This window comes from Antechinus flavipes, chromosome 6, assembly GCF_016432865.1.
Source record: "Antechinus flavipes isolate AdamAnt ecotype Samford, QLD, Australia chromosome 6, AdamAnt_v2, whole genome shotgun sequence".
Lineage (NCBI taxonomy): Eukaryota > Metazoa > Chordata > Mammalia > Dasyuromorphia > Dasyuridae > Antechinus > Antechinus flavipes.
Genome location: NC_067403.1, coordinates 155,362,037 through 155,383,738, shown reverse-complemented (window position 1 = coordinate 155,383,738; position 21,702 = coordinate 155,362,037). Strand labels below are relative to the sequence as shown.

The 21,702-nt window shown below is 33.1% G+C and overlaps 1 protein-coding gene across 3 annotated transcripts in view; it reads right to left on the bottom strand.

The window, feature by feature from the left end:
- Positions 1-21,702, bottom strand: part of FAM13A (family with sequence similarity 13 member A) — a 103,130-nt gene that overhangs the window by 68,761 nt on the left and 12,667 nt on the right. For 2 of the 3 annotated variants that reach the window (XM_051964906.1, XM_051964908.1), the window contains exons 3-5: positions 7,116-7,157; positions 5,608-5,787; positions 2,409-2,595 (exon numbers count right to left, since the gene is read on the bottom strand). In XM_051964906.1, the coding sequence (XP_051820866.1) occupies positions 2,409-2,595; positions 5,608-5,787; positions 7,116-7,157 (409 nt within the window). The remainder of the gene's footprint in view (positions 1-2,408; positions 2,596-5,607; positions 5,788-7,115; positions 7,158-21,702) is intronic. The other variant, XM_051964909.1, reaches the window with a different exon arrangement.

The window sequence follows — 21,702 nt, the reverse complement described above, 5'->3', positions numbered from 1 at the left end:
TGTGTTCTTCTCTAAAAGTCATTGGCTTGTATTCTCTAAATAATGAACAATAAAGCAATTGAAAGGGTTATGAAATGATTCATGTAATGACATTTGCTATAGTATAGATGAATATAAAAGGTATGACCACATGGAAACTAAAAGATCTACTTAAAACAATGGGATTAAGGATAAAACTGAAAAACATAAAATAATATTTAAAAGATGATGATATGACAAATATAGAAATGTTTAGAAGAATGGCACATGTTTAACCTATACTAGATTGCTTGCTGTCTATGAGGGTAAAAAGGAAAGAGAGAGAGAAAAATTTGGAACACAAAGTTTTGCATGGGTGAATGCTGATAACTGTCTTTCCGTGTATTTGGAAAGATAAAATATTATAAAAAGATCATAGTATTAATAGCTCTTATCAAAGTGGCTATTAGAAGAAAATGTGCCTGCATCAATTAAACACTAGATGAATTGTCTATATCTAAAGACCCTAGTGGGGGAAGGAAATTCCAAAAAAAAAAAGTAGGAAAAGAGAGGTAAATGAGAGCAGAAGTAAATGAATAATTATCCTGATAAGGAAACTGAAGTTATGAAATGACTTGCCTTAATTAGTTTCTAAGTCAGAATGTAAGTAGAAATGTTCTCCTCTAAGCCCAAGCCTCTTTCAACTAACTCTTTTTCCATCTGAATACTTTATTTTAGGAAAGGGGATGAAGGATTTTACCTGGACTCAATATGGAAAATATTTCTTGTATAATTAGTCATCACTTTTCCCTACCCCCTGAAAAGATTAGGATAGTGAGAAAAGAGAAGTTTCTGCCTATATCAGTTCTTTTTTGACTAGCCAGAAAGGAAAGTCCATGAAGGGCAGAGTGAAACAGGATTGAATGATTTTAGGAAAATGATTTTCCAAGATATACCTAACATCTCAACTGCATAACTTTTTTGTATGATTAACTTTTCTTTAAAAAAGTTTAAAAAATTGTTTTAATTTAATAAATGACCAATTTATCAAGTATGTACAATGTGCCAGGCACTGTACTAGATAATGAAGATACAAAGATAGAAAATGACTCCTGCCTACAAGGAATACACCTTCAACTGTGAAGTAAAAAACAAGGGAAATTTATAGATACACACATACACACACACATATACATATACATATGCATATGTGTCTATGTATATATAGAGAGTATATATATATATATATATATGTATATACATATATATATGTATAGACACATATATGCACAAGTGTGTGTATATATAAATATATCCATACTTTGGATATATTTTGTATACATACATATGTATACATATATATTTTGTATTTATTTTTTATATATACATATACACATACTTTTGGATATGCAAATTTTTTATCTATCTGCATATACAACATATATACAAAGTAATTTTGGTAGGGGGGGGGTGATTCAGCATTTTTTATTCTTTTTTAAGTTCTGTGGAGTAGTGGGGTTAGAGAGGGTTCTAACCCTGAACTCAAGGTTAGAGATTTCATTAATGTTGGAAAGTATTAGTATGGAAATACCCTCTTCAATTGCAGGTTAGCACCTTATTTGCAACTAGTTGTTTTAGAAATTCAGTTACCTGGGTGCACTGAGATGTTAAGGGGCTCATTCAGGTCACATAATCACAGTGTATGTTGTAGGTGATACTGAAGCCAGCTGTTTTATCTTCATTATGTTAAGCTACCGTCCTTCATTTTAAAAATAGCTTCAAGTATGATTTTATTTTGTTTTCATCGAGATGGATATTAAATTTGTAACAAATTATTTTAAAAATAATAATTTGACTGTATTAAAATGGTGTTCTGTCAAGAGCCTTTCCAAAAAGGGAAGAATTTGGACAGCAGCCTGAGGGATGAACTTCAGAGGTCTGGAAGGCAGGAGGCTGTAAGAGGAGCTAAACCAGAGGGCAGGGAGTGTTCCCTCCCACCCCTCCTTTCCAGGACACTGTATCATGGTCAGATTGGACAGTTGTAAGACTTCCCCATGTACTGGTCATTTCCTTGTCTTCATTTATTTTTAAAAATTTAAACTAGAAGACAGAACTCAAAGAATGGTGTAAAAATGAAAAAAGATGTCAGCTTTTCTTGATTAAAATCGAATCTTTTTTCAAAAACATTCCAAAGGTTAAAACCCAGTGCTGATTTTAGTTGCAATGATATCTTGGCAAAAATTTAACCTTTTTTTCTATCTCTGATTCTCTAATAGTAAAAAAAAAAGTGTTAGATTGCAAGATTTTAATCGATACTTCCATCTCTGAAATTCTATGATTCTATGAAATTGCGCCCAAAATGAGTTTTCATATTCTTCAATATTTAGTAGAAAAAAATTATCTTCCTAAATATGCTGCATTTCATTATCTTATAGGAAGAATTCACTTACCACATGATTATCTTGGATGTCATTAATCTCAGAAAGTCTGGTACTGGACTTCTGTCGTTTAGGTTTACTGTTTTCTTCAATATATACACAGTTGTTTTCCTGGTATTTTTCTGCTTCCTGAGCAGTCAAAATACATTCCTCGAGGCTGCTGAACTCAGAAGGAATATTTTCTTTGTAGATAAGTATCCTTCAATTTAAAAAACAAGCATAATTTTTATGCCTAATTTTACAGATGGGAAAAAGGACCCATGATCATAATGACAGCTCACTGAAGAAAAATGTATTATCAGGGATTCCCAGGTTTCATCCTAAGATTAAAGGCAAAAGCACTACAACTTTCTGAAAAACAGCCTGTGCAAATCTGTATGCTAAATAAGTTACTTATTTTGTAAGGCAAATTATTCTTGGACAGAAATTTGCAAGGGCCACTATTCTACAAAGTACAACTTTTTAAACTGTAGTAAAAATAATTTATGTATTTTTTTAATAGGGAGAAGAACTGAAAATTCAAAAGAGGCTCTTGGAATATTGCTTTAGAGGAATTAATTTTGTTCACAAAGAGAATATGATTCATTGGAAAGAAAATTAAATGCACTATTTAAAAAATGATAGATTTATCACTCATATAGGAACCATTAAAAAAATCAGAAAATAACATATTTTTCTCTTCTCCAAAGCATCCCCCAAATTTTCTAAATGTTATATTAATGCATTATACAAAGTGAAACCTTAATAAAATCAGTTAATTAAAGGGCAAAGTTTCAATTAGGTAAAAGTCTAATATTTTAAAATATAGTTATTGTTGTTTAAATCACAGCTCCCATCCCTTCCCTTTTCTCCCTTAATGAACATTCCAGTATAATGGTCAAACAAAAACATTTGACAACTGATTGACTGATTACATGATTGAGAACATACGCTACATTTTACTCCAGTTTACCAAAAAAGGGAGAGATACATTGCACCATCTGTTTTCCAAATGGTCACTCAGAATATGGTGACTGCAGTGATATATATTGTTCTCATTTTATTCTATGTTAGTTCATACAGGTCTTCTCATATTTCTCTTATCATTTGACACAATAATATTTCATTACATTTATATACAACCATTTGTTTATTCATTCCGCCCATCGAAGCACCCACTTGGTTTCCATTTTTGACATTTCTAAATAAAAGGCTGTAAATACATTAGTGATTTTTCTCACATAAATTCAGATTATTTTCCAAAATAGTTGACCTATTTCAGTATTCTATCAAAAGTGTACTTTTAGGCAGGAACCTCTAATTAGTGCAGTGGATAGAACACCAGATCTGACAGCTTAAAGACCTGAATTCAAATGTGGCTCTGATTATTTTCTTGCTGGGTGAATCTGTAAAGTCTCCTAATTGCCATTTGCCTTAGTTTCTTTATTTGCAAAACAGATACTAATGGACCTATTCCCAGGATTATTGTAAAGATCAAATAAGATAATAATGGTAAAGTGCTTAGTATGGTTCTTGGAACAAAATACATGCTATATTAATTAGCTATTATGATATTTTTGAATGATCTTTAACAGAATTGTCAATCTTTGTTGATTTTCTGGGTCTGAGATATAACCTTAATGTTGTTTTAATTTTTCCCTATCATTAGTAATTTATAGAAATCTTTTATATAGTTGCTGATAGTTTGAAATTCTGCCTTTGAAAACTACTCATCTTTTGACCACTTAGGAACCTTATAGATCATCTAATTTTTGAATTCTAGTACAATCCCTTTGTTTTACAAATAAGGAAATGCAGACCTAGAAATGATCAGTGGGCAAGATCACCCAAGTTGCAAAAGGTAGAGCCAGGATTTGTAAATTTAGCATTCTTTTCACTATATCTTGTTGTAGGTTTTGAAAATGTTGAAAACTTTTTTTTAATTATTTCACATTTTTTGCACCTCTAAAGGAACCCAATAGAATAAAACCTATTAAAATGTCCCCATTAATCAATTCTGATGGACCTGGCCATCTTCAGCAATGAGATAAACCAAATCAGTTCAAATGGAGCAGTAATGAACTGAACCAGTTACACCCAGCAAAAGAACTCTGGGAGATGACTAAGAACCATTACACTGAATTCCCAATCCCTATATTTTTGCCTGCCTGCATTTTTGATTTCCTTCGCAGGCTATTTGTACACTATTTCAGAGTCCGATTCTTTTTGTACAGTAAAATGACCATTTGGACATGTATATTTATTTTGTATTTAATTTATATTTTAACATATTTAACATGTATTGGTTATCCTGCCATCTAGGGGAGGGGGTGGGGGAAGGAGGGGAAAAATTGGAACAAAAGGTTTGGCAATTGTCAATGCTGTAAAATTACCCATGCATATAACTTGTAAACAAAAAGCTATTAAAAAAAGAAAAAAAAAGAAAAAAATGTCACCATTAAGCAGGAATTTTGTTTTTCTTTGCAGAAAATCTATTTCTTGTGAAGAAGTTGCTAGTGTAAACAAATACTTTTTAGTCATGATGGCTTCAGTGCATATATAAATAGAGTAGCTTGTATGAATTGTCTCAAAGTTCTGTGATAGGTTTGGTGTGAATTATGGTTGGACAGATGAGCACTGATATATTTTTTTCCTTCATTTTGTTTGGCTACAGGTCTCATCATCAATTTTTTTTCAACATTCACCTTTGCAAAATCCTATATTCCAATTTTTTCCCTCCCTCCTTATTTCCCCTTCTCTCTTCCCTATACAGCAAGCAATCACTATAGATGAAATACGTGCATGAATTCGGGTCTCTTAATGCCGACATCAACACTCTTTCTACAACACCAAGATTACTTTTTTACATTTCCTCAAATGTTTTGGAGGAACCCACTCATTCATGAACTAGTCCAAGAATCAAAGGGATTAGGTTTCACAACCAAAAACCCGCACTGTTGATAGAAATTTTATGAATACCATATCACAGGTCTGTTTTCTATCCAAATGGTTTTCCATTCCTCAAAATAAATTGTTAATGGAAAAAATATGACTTTTAAGAAAAAATTTCTACATGAACAGTGTAAATTTTTATCAAAAGATGTTCTAAATACATGAAATTTTTTTTTGACTATACAAATATAACCAATAAACATAGATGCAGAAATGCATATAGATTTGTAGATGTAATTCCGTCTTTGCATAAACACAAAAGGTCCATTTCCTAGTTTACCTTTCTCTGTTAGGTCTGATTTCATTCTGATCTTTGTTATGCCATCGTTTCTGCCTGGTAACTACTATGGAAGAAGCGGATGATGCTCCACACTCTGAATCTTCTGAGCTTTGACCGCCAGAATCTTGAACATCAAAAAGATGCTGTTCCACTGTTGATCGAATTGTTCTTTCTAAGAACCTAATAAATAAAAAACCAAAAAAAGTATATGGCCAATTACAGGTTTTAGCATCTACAAAATGATTGTCATTCTATATATTAGAATATATGTGAAAAACAAGCAATGCTTTATTTAAAAAATAATGTGTTACATAAGCACATGGAGCCCAAAATCACATGTTTGTGCCTGGTTTGACACATATACTAAGATCACAAGTTCATTATTACATAGTGGGAAAAAAAATTTAAGAATATGAAGAAATGTTTCAATGGCAATTATTTTGAAGTTATATATCTATAAATATATATGTTTGTGTATATATACATAGAAACAGACAATATGTAAACACAAATATATACAATGTACATATGTTTACATGTGATATGTATGTATACATATATGTTTATAGATATGCTTCTGTATTGTATCATCACAGGTATTTATAGTGAAATAAATGTATATTCATATATGTGGGTATATATAACATTTATATATGTGGGTATGTGTATGTGTGTTTGTGTGTATATATATGTGTATGTATGCATGTATGTATATAAACTGGAACAGTTATTTTATTCGGCTAGGAAACTCCTGATGGGGGAATTTCTTCTACCAAAGGAGGTGAGCAGCTCCTCATGTGTATTTTACAATGTTTGAGACTTGTCTCAGAACAAGGAGAGGCTGAATCATTTATCCAGTTTCATATAGCATGTGTCAGAAGGGGACATTTGAACCCTGGCTTTGCTAAATTAAAATGATTTTTTTATCCTTTACCCCATGTCACCTGATATAAATATAACAAATGTGCAAATGTACTTATTATATGGTGTAATTAAGCGATAATAAAATCATTATAGGAAATGTATCTTAGAATCAGGAGATCTCAATTTAAACTTTGTTGCCACACCAGCTATGGGCCAAGTTGATTTACCTTTCATTTTCTTCATCTTTAAAAATGGGGTTAATAATATTTATACTTATTTCACAATGTTTTATGAGGAAAATGCCTTTTAAATCTTAAAGGTAGTACATAAATGTAAATTACTGCCATATTTCAAGTTATATGGGTGTATATCTGTATTATATCAATCACACACATATATGCATTAGCTATTGGACTCTAGGCAAGACATTAATTCAATGCTTTAGGCATTTGTAAGAACAAAGCAGAAACAGAGGTGATTTGCATTGGAAAAGAAAGTTTCCAATCAAGTGACTGCACTATAGCTATAGAATTATGGCTCCAGTCCCTATCCATGAATTCAGTTTTTTGTCTTTTAATGAGTTTGCTTTTCTTGTTGGTTTTTCACAGTGAGAGAATTAGAATGAATAGATATGAATTACTTACTCTCCAGTTGTTGGAACATTACTTATTTCGTTCACAGGAGCACTGTATTAAAAAAAAAAAAACAAACAAAAAACAAAAGAAAAGATTGGTAATGAAATATCTGAACAAGAATCAAAAGGACATCAAGAGGTCCTATTCACTATATCCTTAGATCACTATATAATCTATTTTCATTTATATTAAGGGCAGCTTCATCCTGGATAGATGGATGATCTCTCTGACTTTTAAAGATATCTATATCTATAGATATAACTATAGATTTAAAGAGGTCGATATAGTGTTAGTTACATCCAAATCTGCTCCCAAATGCTTACTAGCCATGTAATCCTAGGTAAGTCATTTCACCTGTTTTGCCTCAGTTTTGACTATTGAATAGGGATAATAATAGTGTTGTATGAAAATTAAATGAGATAATATTTCTTAAAAAACACTATACCATATTGGCACATAGTTGGTGGTATATTAAAATGCTTATTATATGTAATGTAACACACACATATACCATATACACACATACAGAGTATAAATTCTTTAATAACATTTAAACTATTATGGCATAAATGTAGCCCCTAATGAGATAGTGTTTACTACAATGTTTAAACATTGTTATAACTACTACTTTTTTTATACCTAATAAAATATTTTCAGGTTACAATGGTAAATGTTTCATCATGTTAATGTATTAAAGGAAGATGATATAAGATAAGTATTCTTTTCAAAATCAGTTCATATCAAATTATATATTTGATTTCTATATATCTGCATATATATATTTCATTTTCCTGCTGTTCATTTCTGAAGGTTTTCTCATTTCTATGTCTAAGAGCTTGAATAATCCAAGAAATGCACAAACCTCAAATTTGGAAAATAAAATTATATCTATGGATTTTTACCCTTCAGTCTTTTACCTTTATCATTGTACATTTTCATGCATTTGTATTATTCTAAAGCAGTATTGTCAAACTCAAATTGAAAAGGATCCTTGGGAATCATATACTGATTTTAAAACTGCAATGTATTTTTGATTTATATTGTTAGATATTTTATAATTATATTTTAACAGTTCAGCATTGGAGAATTTTGTGGAGCATTTTGTGGCTTATTGCACCTTAATGGTCTCCTAATTTGACACGTCAGTAATTATTCTATTGCTTAGCATTCTTTTTGGTCTTTCACATGAGTATGCTTTTATTTTGAGTCAATATTTGAAAGTGTTTATATTTTAAGTTACATATTAAGTTTATGTATTTAAGAAAATATCAAGTTTTACTTTTTGAAATTTTCAAGATATGACAAAACATGGTTATTTTTGTAATATTTTTTCCTTGACTTTCAGATATTTGATTTATTTCTCTCTTTCCTTGAACGTCCATCTGTATCTTTATATCTATCACTTTGACTCAAAGATCACTGCAGTGAAGGACTAAAGGGTCTAGTGTGCTTTGGTCCAGAGTGTCATGAAGACACAACTGAACAGCAACAATAATAATAACTGACTTAATACTTGAGGGCAAACTATTATAACCGGATCTCCTTTTCTAGAATCCTTGTGAAACTATTTTGCTGGAATCCTTTAAGTATAAACATTTTAGCAGCTCAGATTTCTCTTTCCCAACCCATTTGGACCTTATGTTGACTCTTAACAATGAAAAGATAATTGACCATTTATAGCTATTATTTATATTTTTGGTAACGAAAGGCCCCAGTCTTATATTTGTTAAATTTTGTTTTGTTGCTGTAATCTTTGTATGTACCCCAAGACCCTCATTGTAATATAACCCACCCTCTCATTGTAATATTCATTCTCTCATTATCTGTTAACCAATCAGAGTTGATTGCCACCTTCAGGAACAATTATTCTTTGAAAAGCATATAAACTAAACCCACTTCTTATGAGGGTCTTTGATCTAAAAGAGACAACCAAACGACCATTCCTTTATTAATAAACATGCCGTCCTCATTAATAAAATGATTAAATTACACAGAAACTGTCTCTCAGAGCTTTTAAAAATGTCATACAAATTCTATTTTTAAAATATCAGTACTCAATGGTTTTGATTGACATTCTTTCACAATGTTATTTGAGATCTGGTACTGCTAAACCTGTTCCCTTCCAACTTTTAAACAAATGATTATTTTCTTTGTGTGATAGAACAAAGCTATCCTTGTAACCTAATGGGGTTAGTTTAAGCTTCCCGGATGCAGTTTCCCAGTCATTTAGAGGCAAAAAAAAAAAAAAAAAAAAAAAAAAAAAGTCAGTGCCTCCAACTATGCAAGTTGCCATGAGAAGCTAAGTAAGTATATTCTTGTATATTCTTCCTGTGTTTGGGCAAAGTAATCTCCCTCTATTAAAAGTTCAGTGAATTACAATTGCCTCACTTCTTCCCAAAGCCAAACCTGACCTAAGAGACGGCAAGTGATATATAACCATATCACTGCTATTGGGTATAGTTGTAGGATGGGACAAGATGAGATATTCTCATGGTTGAATGCAAATACAGATGAGAGTGAGGTGATGGGATAGTAGGACTCTGCATGGATCCTTGTTCTAAAACCTTCCTGATTCTGTTTGGGGACTCCTCTCTGTGGGACAGGGAGCAAGATCCATCATCAGTGGGTGCTGAAAGAGTACTTCAGAAAAAGCACCATTCCCTGGATATTGTTGTCAAAGCTCTGGACTTGTAGGAATCATGCAAAAAAAAAACCAAAAAAAAAAAAAAACCCCAAGAGTCAGAAAACTGAGTTAGTGGCTGATCTCTTTGTTTAGAAGATGGGATTTTAGTTAGGAGTCAAAGGAAGCCAGGAAAGCCAGTAGGTGAGTAAGAGGTGAAAAAACATTGGGAGGCAACCAGAGAAAAAGCCTGAAGTTGACAGAATTGGAGGATCCAGGTCCTGGAAGAGCCAAGTAGATAGTATCTCTGGATTAAAGAATATGTGGTAGAATCTGGGGGAGGGGTTGGAGAGAGGGAGGGGAAAAATCAGACCAGAAGTGAGTGCAAGGGATACTGTGGTAAAAAATTACCCTGGCATGGGTTCTGTCAAAAAAAAAATATTAAAAAAAAAAGAATATGTGGTAGAAATAAGGTGTAAGAAGACTGGAAAGGTAGGAAGTATTTAGGTTATGACACCTTTCCTCCCTATCTCTAGCAGAATCTTTTTTAAGTACTGTCTTCTACATGAAACCTTCCCTGACTCCCCTTCATCAACTGCTAATACCTTCCTTCCTTCTTTCCTTCTTTCCTTCTTTCTTTCTTTTTTCTTTCTACCCACATTTCTTTGTTTCTTTCTTTTTGTTCCTTCCTTCCTTCCTATCTTCTTTCCTTCCTTTCTTACATTTCACATATTACTTTTTACACATTTATATTTATTTATTTCATTTATGTTATGTTTCAGAGGTATCAAGCACCTGCAAAACTCCTGAGATGGAATCAGATTAAAATGTAACTGGGAAATATTTAACATATAACATAGATAATGTTAGTTTGTGGTTTTCTAAGTCAATATGCTACTTTCAGGAATCTATGACTATTTTAGTTTGACACCACTACAATTTATTTTTTATACTTCTTGCCTCATTCAATACAATGTAATCTCCTTGTGAGATTTAAGTGATTATTTGTACTTTTATCCCTGACTCCTCGTGCCTGTATTTAACAAATATTTGTTGACTGATTTATTAGATGATTATTTTGGGGAGTTTTTGCATCCATTTGTCCTCCATGTGTTTCTATGCTTTTGATGCAAATGCTTCTTCAGCAATGAACTATTTGCTACTCCAGGGACAACAATGTTGCAGGCTTCCCAGGATGTTTGGATGTTCTTGAAATGACAAAGTTGCCTTCCTGAACTCTTCTATCTTAGAATAAACCACTTGCCTGAGGTTAGGAAAGAACAAATACAAAAAAACAGAGTTGCTAAGGAGAGCAGGTATAAGGAAACCCAGATAATTCTTCCACTTCTTGTGACCAGTAATAGTTCTCACAACTTGAAAGCAAGAATATTCCAACTATAGCTTTTATTTTTTATATTCCAAGTCATCAGTTCTTCTAGATTAGAAGTCAACGAGGGACTTTTTATTGTCATACAGTATAGACCCTGATGTGGCCAGAGTAGATTTTCCTTAAGTTTCCATATGGTTGATGTAGTAAGAGGCAGAGAATATCTATAAATGTTCTTATTATATTTGAAAATGCTTATCTTGGGTATTAGAATATCAGATGATCAACTGTACTGTTAAAAAATGTTTATTGTTTCCTTTGGATAGACAATTAAAACCAAGTACAAATGAATTTGACAAATGTTCATAACCAACAGACAATTGGTTAAGTTGATCACCAAGGAATAAATGAATACCTTTTGTATTTATTTCTGTAAAATGAGAAGAAAAACAGTTTGAATGTAAGAGTATATGTAAAGAATGTAATAAAAACCTAGATATTACCTGACCTGATCTAATGAAAATTAAAATTCAGCTTTACCTTTAAAACCTCAGTACTGGGACTTTGCCTGGGACTGTGCCATTAGGGAAAAAAGTGGAAGTCAGATTTTCTACTGGGGAATGAGTACAATTATGGCAGAAATCTCACATCAAGTAGGAATGCAAGAACAGTAGGATTCTGAAATTTAGAACAAGAACAAATGAGTATATAGTAGGAAAATATGCTTACTTGGTCATCGATATCAAATTTTTGACTTGTGGCCTGACATGTTTGCACTTTGGCTAGTTGAAGTAAGAGGAACTAATCCATCTCCATTTCAGCTTAAGCTAGACCAGTAATTCTCAGGAAAGTAGTTCCCAACAAGAGACATATGAATGGATTGAAGAGGTGGTTTTCTATTTAATAACAGGGTAGAACTTTATTCAAAATTAAAAAGGGATACTACTTTCACTGATTTTCAGGTCCAACATTTAAAAGGAATAAAGTTCTTTAGGAGACAAGCTGAAGAATTGGGAGCTAAATTAGAAGGATAGACAGGACATAAAATGGAGAGATTCTTTGAAGGTCACTTCTGATTTCAGGTTAGGCAAGAGGATAGACCCAGGAAAGCTTATGTTCTTATCTTTACTAATGGATAATGGGACATAAAATTCCTTTTCTGATAGACAGAAAGAGATTTTTTGTGTCTCTTCAAGAAGTTGGGAAGTTCATTTTCCCTTATGATTAGATAGATCCAATCAAGTCCATTAGAGCTAATACATTGCCATCTTCCTTTCAGAAAGTGATTCTTTGATAATTAGGGTTCATAGACATCATAAAGTTGGATGAGATTTCAGAGATCATATAGTTTAATTTTCTTAACAAATGAGGAAACAGGTCCAAACAAGGCAAGTGACCTCGTCCAAAGTCATGTAGGTAGTTAAATATCAAGAAGGATTTTTAACACAGGTCATTTGTCTCCAGAGCTGTGTAAAAATTTCCACTAATAGTTCTTGTGCTTGATAAATCTCAATAAATCTCTCTCTCTCTCTCTCTCTCTCTCTCTCTCTCTCTCTCTCTCTCTCTCTCTCTCTCTCCTCTTTCTCTTTCTTTTTTTCTCTCTCCCTCTTCCCTTCCAAAGCCCCCATTTCAAAATTGCATGTTTAGTTTCACAGTGGTTCAGTCTATTGGGAAATCTTTTGAGAACATCTTTAAAAAAGATCTCCAGCTCAAACGGCTATTAGTTTGTTGTTATTTTTTTTTATAGTAGATTTGGATATTGTCTAAACATTTCTTGTAGGAAAACTAGGCAATCTTATTAACAAATATTCCTTTATTAGAGGTCCAATTGAACAAACTAAATTTGATTTCCCTGGTTATGTAAAATGTTTTGCTAACTTTCCTTTGTCTTCTGTACCTTCTCTCCCAACTCCGCCTCCTCCTCCTCCCTCCCCCCCACCCCCAGTATATTATTCTTTCCCTATTCTTTTCATAAGATCATCAAGATATAACAGAACCACTTCCAGGCCTTATCTAAATGAATTCCTTTTGTGACCTCTGATTAATGATAGAGTTCATTTTGTACCCTATTGAAATGTAAGCAAGTTATTTTTGTTTAGTTCCTTATGACAATTTATTGTTTTAACTGTTTTATGTTTCTCTTAACTCTTGTATTTGAACTTCAGTTTCTATGCAGCTCTGGCCTTTTCATTAAAAGGGCTTGGAAATCCTTTATTTCTTAAAAATTTATTTCCTTCTCCTCTCCCCTATGAATATAGGATTATATTTAGTTTGCTAGTTAAGTTATTCTTGCCTGTAAGCCTTGATTTTTTTTTCTTCTGGAATATCATATTCTAAGCTCTTTATTCCATGATATTGGTATCTGCTAAATCTTGTACAGTCTTGACTGTGTCTCCTTGGTTCTTGAATTCTGTTTCTGGCTATTTGCAGCTTTGGCTTTTAGCTGTGCTATTCATAGGAGTTTTCATTTTGAGATTACTTTCAGTATTCTTTTGCCTTCTGGTTCTCAGAAATCTAGGCAGTTTTCTTTTAAAATTTCTTGAAATGGGATGTCTAAGTTCTTTTAAAATTATTGCCTTCAGGTATTTCAATGATTCTTAATTGTTTTTCTTACTAATCAGTTTTCCAGATCAGTTGTTCTTACAATAAGATGCCATGCATTTTCTTCTATTTTTTTCAGTCTTTTGACTGTCTCATGGGATTATTGGTTTCTATTTGGTCCATTCTAATTTTCAGAAAATTTGTTGTTTGGGTAAGATTTTTATCTCTTTTTAATTCACTTTCCAAGTTTTCTTCTATAACCTTCATTTCTTTTCCATTTTATTCCATAAGTGCCTTCATTTCATGAACAAAAAACACTTTAAACTCTTTAAAAAATGTCCTGCTTTTTCTATTCTACAAAATTTGATTTATTCCTAAGCTGTGTTTTTTTTCTTTGAAGCTTTGCTCATAGATGGGAAGTCATTCATTTCTGGGTTTGTGTATTGAGCATCCTTCCTACCATAATAGCTCTTTGTGATGGGACTTTTTTTTGGTTCACCTATCCTTCCAGTCTACTTCTTGACTTCAAATTTGATGTTAGAGTCTAGGTTTGAACTCTTTGAGAAAAGCTAGGTTTGGTCCTGAAACTATTTTGTTTTGTTTGTGTCTTTTTTTTTTTTTTTTAATGTTGAGTATCCTATCATTCTAGGATCTTGGGGACAACTCAGACTGAAAACCCGAAAGATTTCAGTGTTCCCAAATGATCTGATTGATGGAAAAATCTAATCACTGCTCTCCTGGTCTGAACTCTGCAAATGCATAACTCAACCAATCAGGCAACTGGAAAGCTCTGCTAATTCAGAGTGATGAAAATGCAGTTTTCCTTTGATTTGGGATTGCTGTTCTAGTTAGTTCTCTGCATTCTTCAGAGTGAGCTATACATTGGAACTCAGATCCTACTCTGCTCCTGGAGTAAAAAACTATGCAGTTGTTTCTTGCTTTTGAACTCATTTCAAATGCCACCCCTAAGTGCAGGTCCCAAGATAGTGCACTATAGTGCACTATAGATCTGTGACCTAGGACTGGGTAGTGGGTGACAAAATTATGAGTTGGAATTATTCCTCTTTTTTTCTGCATGAAGGATCCCAGTAGGATTTTGAAACTTTCTTGCACTGTTACACATTCCCTCCCTATGCTAAAATGGTACAAGTTGCTGGATAGACCTATCTCCACCATTCAAAGTCCTCTCTGTCTTCCTGGGCTGACAAAATGATTCATTGTAACCTTTTCTTGTATTTATCTATCAGTTTGGTGCATCTGGGTGGGTAGGGGAATTTTGTTGCATTTTTTTGCTATTCCATCATCTTGGCTTTACCTTTGCCATTCTCTCTAATCTTTAATCTATCCATACCTATTGTTCTCTTCCCTATTGCCTACAAATTTAAGAATTTCCCAATCTTAAACAAAAACCAAAACCTGCACATGAGGTTACCATTCCTGATAGCTTTCATCTTTTATCTCTTAACCACTCCTTGGCCTTGAGAAAGCTTTCAAGATTTTGTATCTTCAAATAGTCTCTACCAATTCTCTTCTACAATTTCTGCAAATTAGTTTCTGACTTCATTAGTCAACTAACACTTTTTTTCTTCAAAGTTATCAATAATCTCTTAATTGTTAGGTCTACTAGCCTTTTATCAGTTTTTCTTTATCAAGTCCTTCTTGAATTTTCTGGAGTGTCTGACACTCTTACCCATATCCTTCTCTTCAATATTCTCTTTTCTCTTAGTTTTTATGCTATCGATTTCTTTTGGTTCTCTGTCTACTTGCCTGATTCCAGCTTCACAGTCTCGATTGCTGGATAGGAATGTTTTATTCACTAATTCTGGGCTCTGTCTTGGGCCTTCTTCTAATCTTTATTCTCTCTACTCACTTATTAATGATTTCATTAATTCTTATTAGATTAATTTATTACATCTATATAGATGATTCAAGATTTACATCTGCAGCTCTATTGTTTCTCCTGAGCTCTATACTTACATTAACAACTACAAATTGGACATTTAGAACTGGTTGTCCTATTGGCATCTCAAACATAGCATGTCCAAAACAGAGTTTATCTTCTTCATATTCTCCCTAATTTTTTCTTATTTTCAACAGAACAACCAACTTTCCAGTCATCAAGTTTGTCAAATTCTGTAATCTCTTTGATCTACAATATCTCTTGTGTAATCTTTTTTCTCTAGTCCCATTCTCCACCCTAGTTAGTCTTCACTACTGTTTAGACAGTTTCAATAGCCTTCTAATTGAATTCTCTGACTCTCTCTCTAAGTCTCTCACTACTCCAATACGTCCTCTACACCACTGTCAAAGTGATTTTCCTAAAATATAATCCTATGTCATTCCTTATTCAATAACTCCAATGGCTCTCCATTACCTTTGCTCTGCATTTAAAGCCCTTAACAATTTGCCCCCTTCCTAACTTCCTAGACTTTCTAAATACAATTTTCTTTGTATACTTTTGTTCATTTGAACTGTTCCTCACATAATATCTGTGCTTCTAGCATTGTACTTGTACTGCCTGAACCCTGCTTGGGGAGGTATTCCTCCTGCTATCCCCAATTTCTCAGAATGCTTGGATTTCTTCAAGACAAGTCAAGACAAGTGCTCTAGGAGGCCCTTCCTAGTTTTTGGCTGCTAGTTCTTTTCTCTCTAAGGCTACCCTCCATTCACTCTTGATTTATAAATTTGTATGTACAATTTTATGTGAATGTTCTTATCCATTAAAATGTAAGCGCCTTGAGGTGAGATTGTTTTTGCTTTTTCTTTGTAAATGCAGTGCTTATAATCAGTTAATAACCATATATTTTTTTTCCTGCTTCATCACTATTTGCTGCAATCAGTAACCTAAGCAAAATGTTTCTCTCTAGCCATACAAATAAGTTACATTTGACATCAATCCACTCTGCACCCATAGTTATAATGTTAGTAAAATAAATTGGACCAGCTTTTAAAATTTTTCCTGCTCTTTTTGATTTTCTTCCCGAGTTATTTTTACCTTCTGAAATCCAAATCTCCCTGTGCAACAAGAGAACTGTTCGATTCTACAAACACATATTGTATCTAGGATATACTGCAACATATCTAACATATATAGGACTGCTTGCCATCTAGGGAAGGGGGTGGAGGGAAGGAGGGGAAAAATCGAAACAGAAGCGAGTGCAAGGGATAATGTTGTAAAAAATTACCCTGGCATGGATTCTGTCAATATAAAGTTATTATTAAATAAAATAAAATTTAAAAAAAAAGAAAAAAAAAGAAAAAAAATTTTTCCTGCTCATCCTTTGAATAAACAGGAGAGAGAATATTTTTGAGAGACTTATATATATGTTAAGAAATTTTTTAAAAATTGTTTTAAAAAGTCATATTATTTAATAAATTATAGTTTAAAATGTTTTCATTTGAGATTAAATAATTATTGTAGTTTAAAATTTTTGAAACATAATAAAAAAATAGTTATAGATTAGTAAAGTAATGGCAAATGTCTAGAAAGAAAAGTGATTATAAGAGTCAGAATGACTGCTTCAAAAACAGATCATGCCAGATTAACCTGATTTTTTTTTTTTGATAGAAATACTAAAGTTTTAGATCTGGGGAATGTTATAGACTTTTCCTAAAATGGAATTAGTGGATTAGAGAAGTAGTGGGTTCTCTTCTTTGGAGATCTTCAAGCCAGATATCTATTTTTCACACATGTTATAATGTAGATTCCTTTTGTATATGGGTGACCAAATGATCACTGAGATCTCTTCCACTTCTAAATTCACTGTTTGAAACTTTAAGGCTCTGTGTATAAAGGTTTTTTTCTCCTTATGTTTACTGTACTTTCAATTGTTCTACTTTCATTATTCTTCAAAGTTCTGCCTTCGATCCCCTTTTCTTCTTTACTCTCTCCCCTAATAATCTCATTCACTTCCATAACTAATTAAATAATTCTTAGATCTCTAATTCAATTCTGGCCTTTTTTTCTGAAATCTATATTAATATTTCAGCTAACTTCAAAACATCTTCAATGACAATTCAAACTCAACTTGTCCAAAATTAAGGCCATTATTTTTTCTCCATCCTTTTAACTTCATAATTTCTATCAGTGATACCACTATACCTTCCTTGTCTCTAATGCTCAGAATCTTGGGGTTCCATTTGATTCTTTTCCTAACTAATGAATTATCAAATTCTGTCCACTGGTAGTATAAAGTTATGGCTCTTTAAGAATTTGGTCATTTTGTTGATCAAAATGGACAAATACTAATACAAATATGACATGTATATATATAAAAAAACTTAAAAGAACACTCTACAGAGACAAAGCACTAATTTTAGGTAAAGATTATTTCAGTGCTTTGTTTTCTAGCTGTTCATTTACATAAGACTCACCAGAAAACTTTTAAAATGATCATTAGGCAATTGTCCATTGACTTATTATGACCTAATTTAAAAGTATGAGGATTTGGTAAATATACTTTAATATAAGTTAGAGTAAGTTCTCTCATGAGGAGAGTCAAACATAAAATAGAAAATTCATTAAAAAAAGAGAAACTTTAGAATTTGGTAGAAATCAAGAGACATAATTCTATAAACTGCTTCCAGTTGGTTTTGAGAGCTGATTGGTAAAAACTAAATACTACCTGGATGAATTGGTTGAGTTAATGAATTAGGCTACGCTTCTCTATAATGTTATGTAATTTACTAAACTCTTCTAAAGCCCTGACCAGGGAACTGGAAAAACTTCTTCAAGTTTCTCTCTTTCTGAAAGAGCACTACCCAAGCAGTGAAGCAGTCCAGTCCAAGAGAAGAGAGCTCTAGATCATCTGTGGAGCATCTTAGGCTCCACCCATCCAAAATAGATACCAGACCTATTCATGTACTTTATGAGGACTGTCTCCAATAAAGAGAAAATAAAGAGAATAAAGAGAAAATAAAGAGAACAGACATTAAAGAGAAAATAAATCAAAACAATAAAGAGAAAAGACATTAAAGCAAGATCCACAGTTCTGTAAACATGTATTGTTTTGAACACATGTTCCTTATATATATGCCCTCATACCAAGTTAATTTAGTTTAAAGCTCTCTATGAGCACTACATGCATTTAAGGTAGAATACACTCTGGTTTATGGAGAAGAATATTATCTAATTATCCCTTTTTTTGAGTAAATGCCTTTATTAAAAGCTAATTGAGTCAGTGGCTGATTTGTTGGTGAAAATATATTGGTGGGGGCTCAGCAGTAAGAGTAGCTAATCATAAGTTTACCCTTAGTATCTGGAGAATCATATTAACTACTCTTCTGGGGATCAAATTTGCTAATGATGGTACAAAATGAAGGGATGAATCAGGTAGTAAATTTATGACAATAGAATTATAAAATCAAAAAGCAGGAGCTAGAAGGTCATCTAGTCTATCCACAAATATGAAATCATGCAGAGACATTAAATGACTTATCCTCCCACCTAACCTCTCTCTTTCCCTATTCTTCCTTCTTTTCTCCCTCCCTCCCTCTCTCCCTCCCTTTCCCCCTCTCTTTTTCTCTTTGTTTTCTATTGAAAAATATTGCCTCAATATTCATCTATTCATTCCTTCTTATTCCCACTGTCACCAAAATAATACTATGAACTTGATCAACTTTTCTGGGTCTCATTTTGCTCTTTCATAAAATGAGAGAGTCTGAACCAGATGATTTCTAAGGTCCCTTCCATCTCTATTTATAATTCTACTGAGACCCAAAAGTACTGGTTCCTATTAGCTACCCAGTGCTAAAATATGCTGGAATCTTTACCAAATCTCTAATGGTCATCATTATAAAATTACTACACTGTATTGCAGAATAAATATCAATCTATATCTATCCCCAAATATACCCTTATATGTTCTCTAGTTATATGACTGCTAAAGTTAGATGTAGCTCCTGATGAGGAGGAGGCTAAGTGGCAGAAAATCAATCTATATCAATTGGTCCACAAAAGTGTCTCAAAAAACAACCTCAAACATTATAAAATGATTACCCTGCCACAAAATAACAATGCAATAGGCTGCAAGTTGCTGAAGGGCAATTTGCATCTAAAAATAAGGCATTGGGCTCTCAGGTACCCTTTAACAGAATTCTGAATGGTCAATGGATGACCCAACTGAATGTTGAAACCGGCTTCTTGGCTTAGATGATGAAAATATAACTGCATATCACATACAAAATGGAAACAAAAAACAAGTACTTTCCTGAGTACAGGGAAGCAAGGGGAGAAACTTTCAGCAAATTCTTATATTACAGCTAATATATCTCCTGAAAATCATTTACATGGAAAAAATGAAATGAGAAAATTCAGTCATGTCTTTTATTTCCCTATATCATTCTCATGTATACTTTAAAACTTTTTTAAGGTATGGCTCTAAAGAAAAAAAATCTTGAATTTAAATCTTAGAGTTTAGTTAGTCTCTGTGATAAGCCTGTTGATACAAAGTAAGGCAGAAACAGTCCCTGCTCTCAATGAGCTCATATTCTAATTGGGGGGAGGAGGGGAAGAGAGAGGGGGAAGAGAGGGGAGGGGGGTCATAGTTAGATATGGACAAAGTAGCTAAAAAGCCATGTTGGCAAGAGAAGTGAATCTAAAGGAAGACTGATATAAAATCAGACGATGTTGTCACTCTTTACTCAATTCAGGGAAAAGACCTGGAAAACATGATTTCCACTAGTTTGAGCTATGTAATACTGATAATGTAGGCTTCTGAAAAAATAATTCTATGCTTGATTATTACAGTTTATTCAATTGTTGCATTTTATTCATTTTCTAAGTTATTCTTCAAAGAAGAGGACTCTTCTATATACACACATGGGCCTGATAATGGAGTTAGAAGCTTGCTCCTGGCTAGTCTGTACATGACATTGGGCAGGTAATATTACCTCTCTCAGTTTCCTCCAATGCAAAATCTTCCAGCTATTAATCTAAGACTCTAAATATAGTTTATAATATATATTTGCTATAAGCATGCAAATATAAGCTTATATAAAAATATGTGCATATGTTCTCTAATACTTTAAAAGATTATGATTTTGACGCTATAGATTATCTACTACTGCAGATAATGGCAACATGCTCCATAGTAACCAATTTGCCTCTGTGCTTTAGGGGAAATCTTTGAGTTGCTATACTCACTTCTGCCCGCATTCATCCTCTGATGACCAATCTTTTGATGATCAGATATGCATATATTCATATAGTTGTAATACAAGGTTTTCTTGGGGAAGGGGGAAGAAGACAAACCTGTGATTTTATTAGTAAAGGGAATGTGACATGAGAAAATTCCCCCCATCAATGCATAGCTATAACTGATTTGCATCTGTCACCTTGCCTGAGCCTGCTAGGTAAGAAGGGAAGCATCTGTCAGGGAAGGAGGGGAGCCTCCTAGCATCCTAGTCTTTCTGGATAAGCCATTCCATTGTACTCTTTCCCAGCATTATCTGTGACTTCACCTCTACCTGGTCTGAGCCTGCTCTAATCCTTTCCCTGATTGAAATCTTGGGAGGATTCTACACTGAATTCAATCCCCTAGGGATGATAATAACCTCCCCATACACTTTTTACAATTCACAAATTTCTAATCCATTGTATTCTCCCTATCCCAGTGATTCTGAAGCCATGATTTAATTGTTCAAAAACTGTTCTCCAACCCCCATTATCCATTCCTTTATTTCCATCCCCTCCAATCCAATACATCCCATAACCCCTTGACTAATTCACCACTTCCCTTATACTCTTTAGAATGCCTGTTTAACAAATTTGTTTTCTTTTTATACCTTTTTCCTTTCCCCTTCCATTTTCTTACACTCCGCTCACTTAAACCTTGATCCCTCCTTATGTCACAACTTGGTTGCACTTTTCATTCATATTCTCTGACTTAATTGTTGAGATGTGGGTGGGACGGTATTTAGAATATTCTTGAGTCCTTTTGTCCCTTTATTCTATCACTGATCTTGATTGTGCCAAGCCTCAGTCTTGGAATACTTCTTTCACTCTCTGCCTGTTATGTTTTATATCTGAGCTGGGTTCTCACTACAGTAGGGCAAGCCTTTCATACTTCTCTAATTGATTCATTATTCCATTCATCATAGTGACTTTT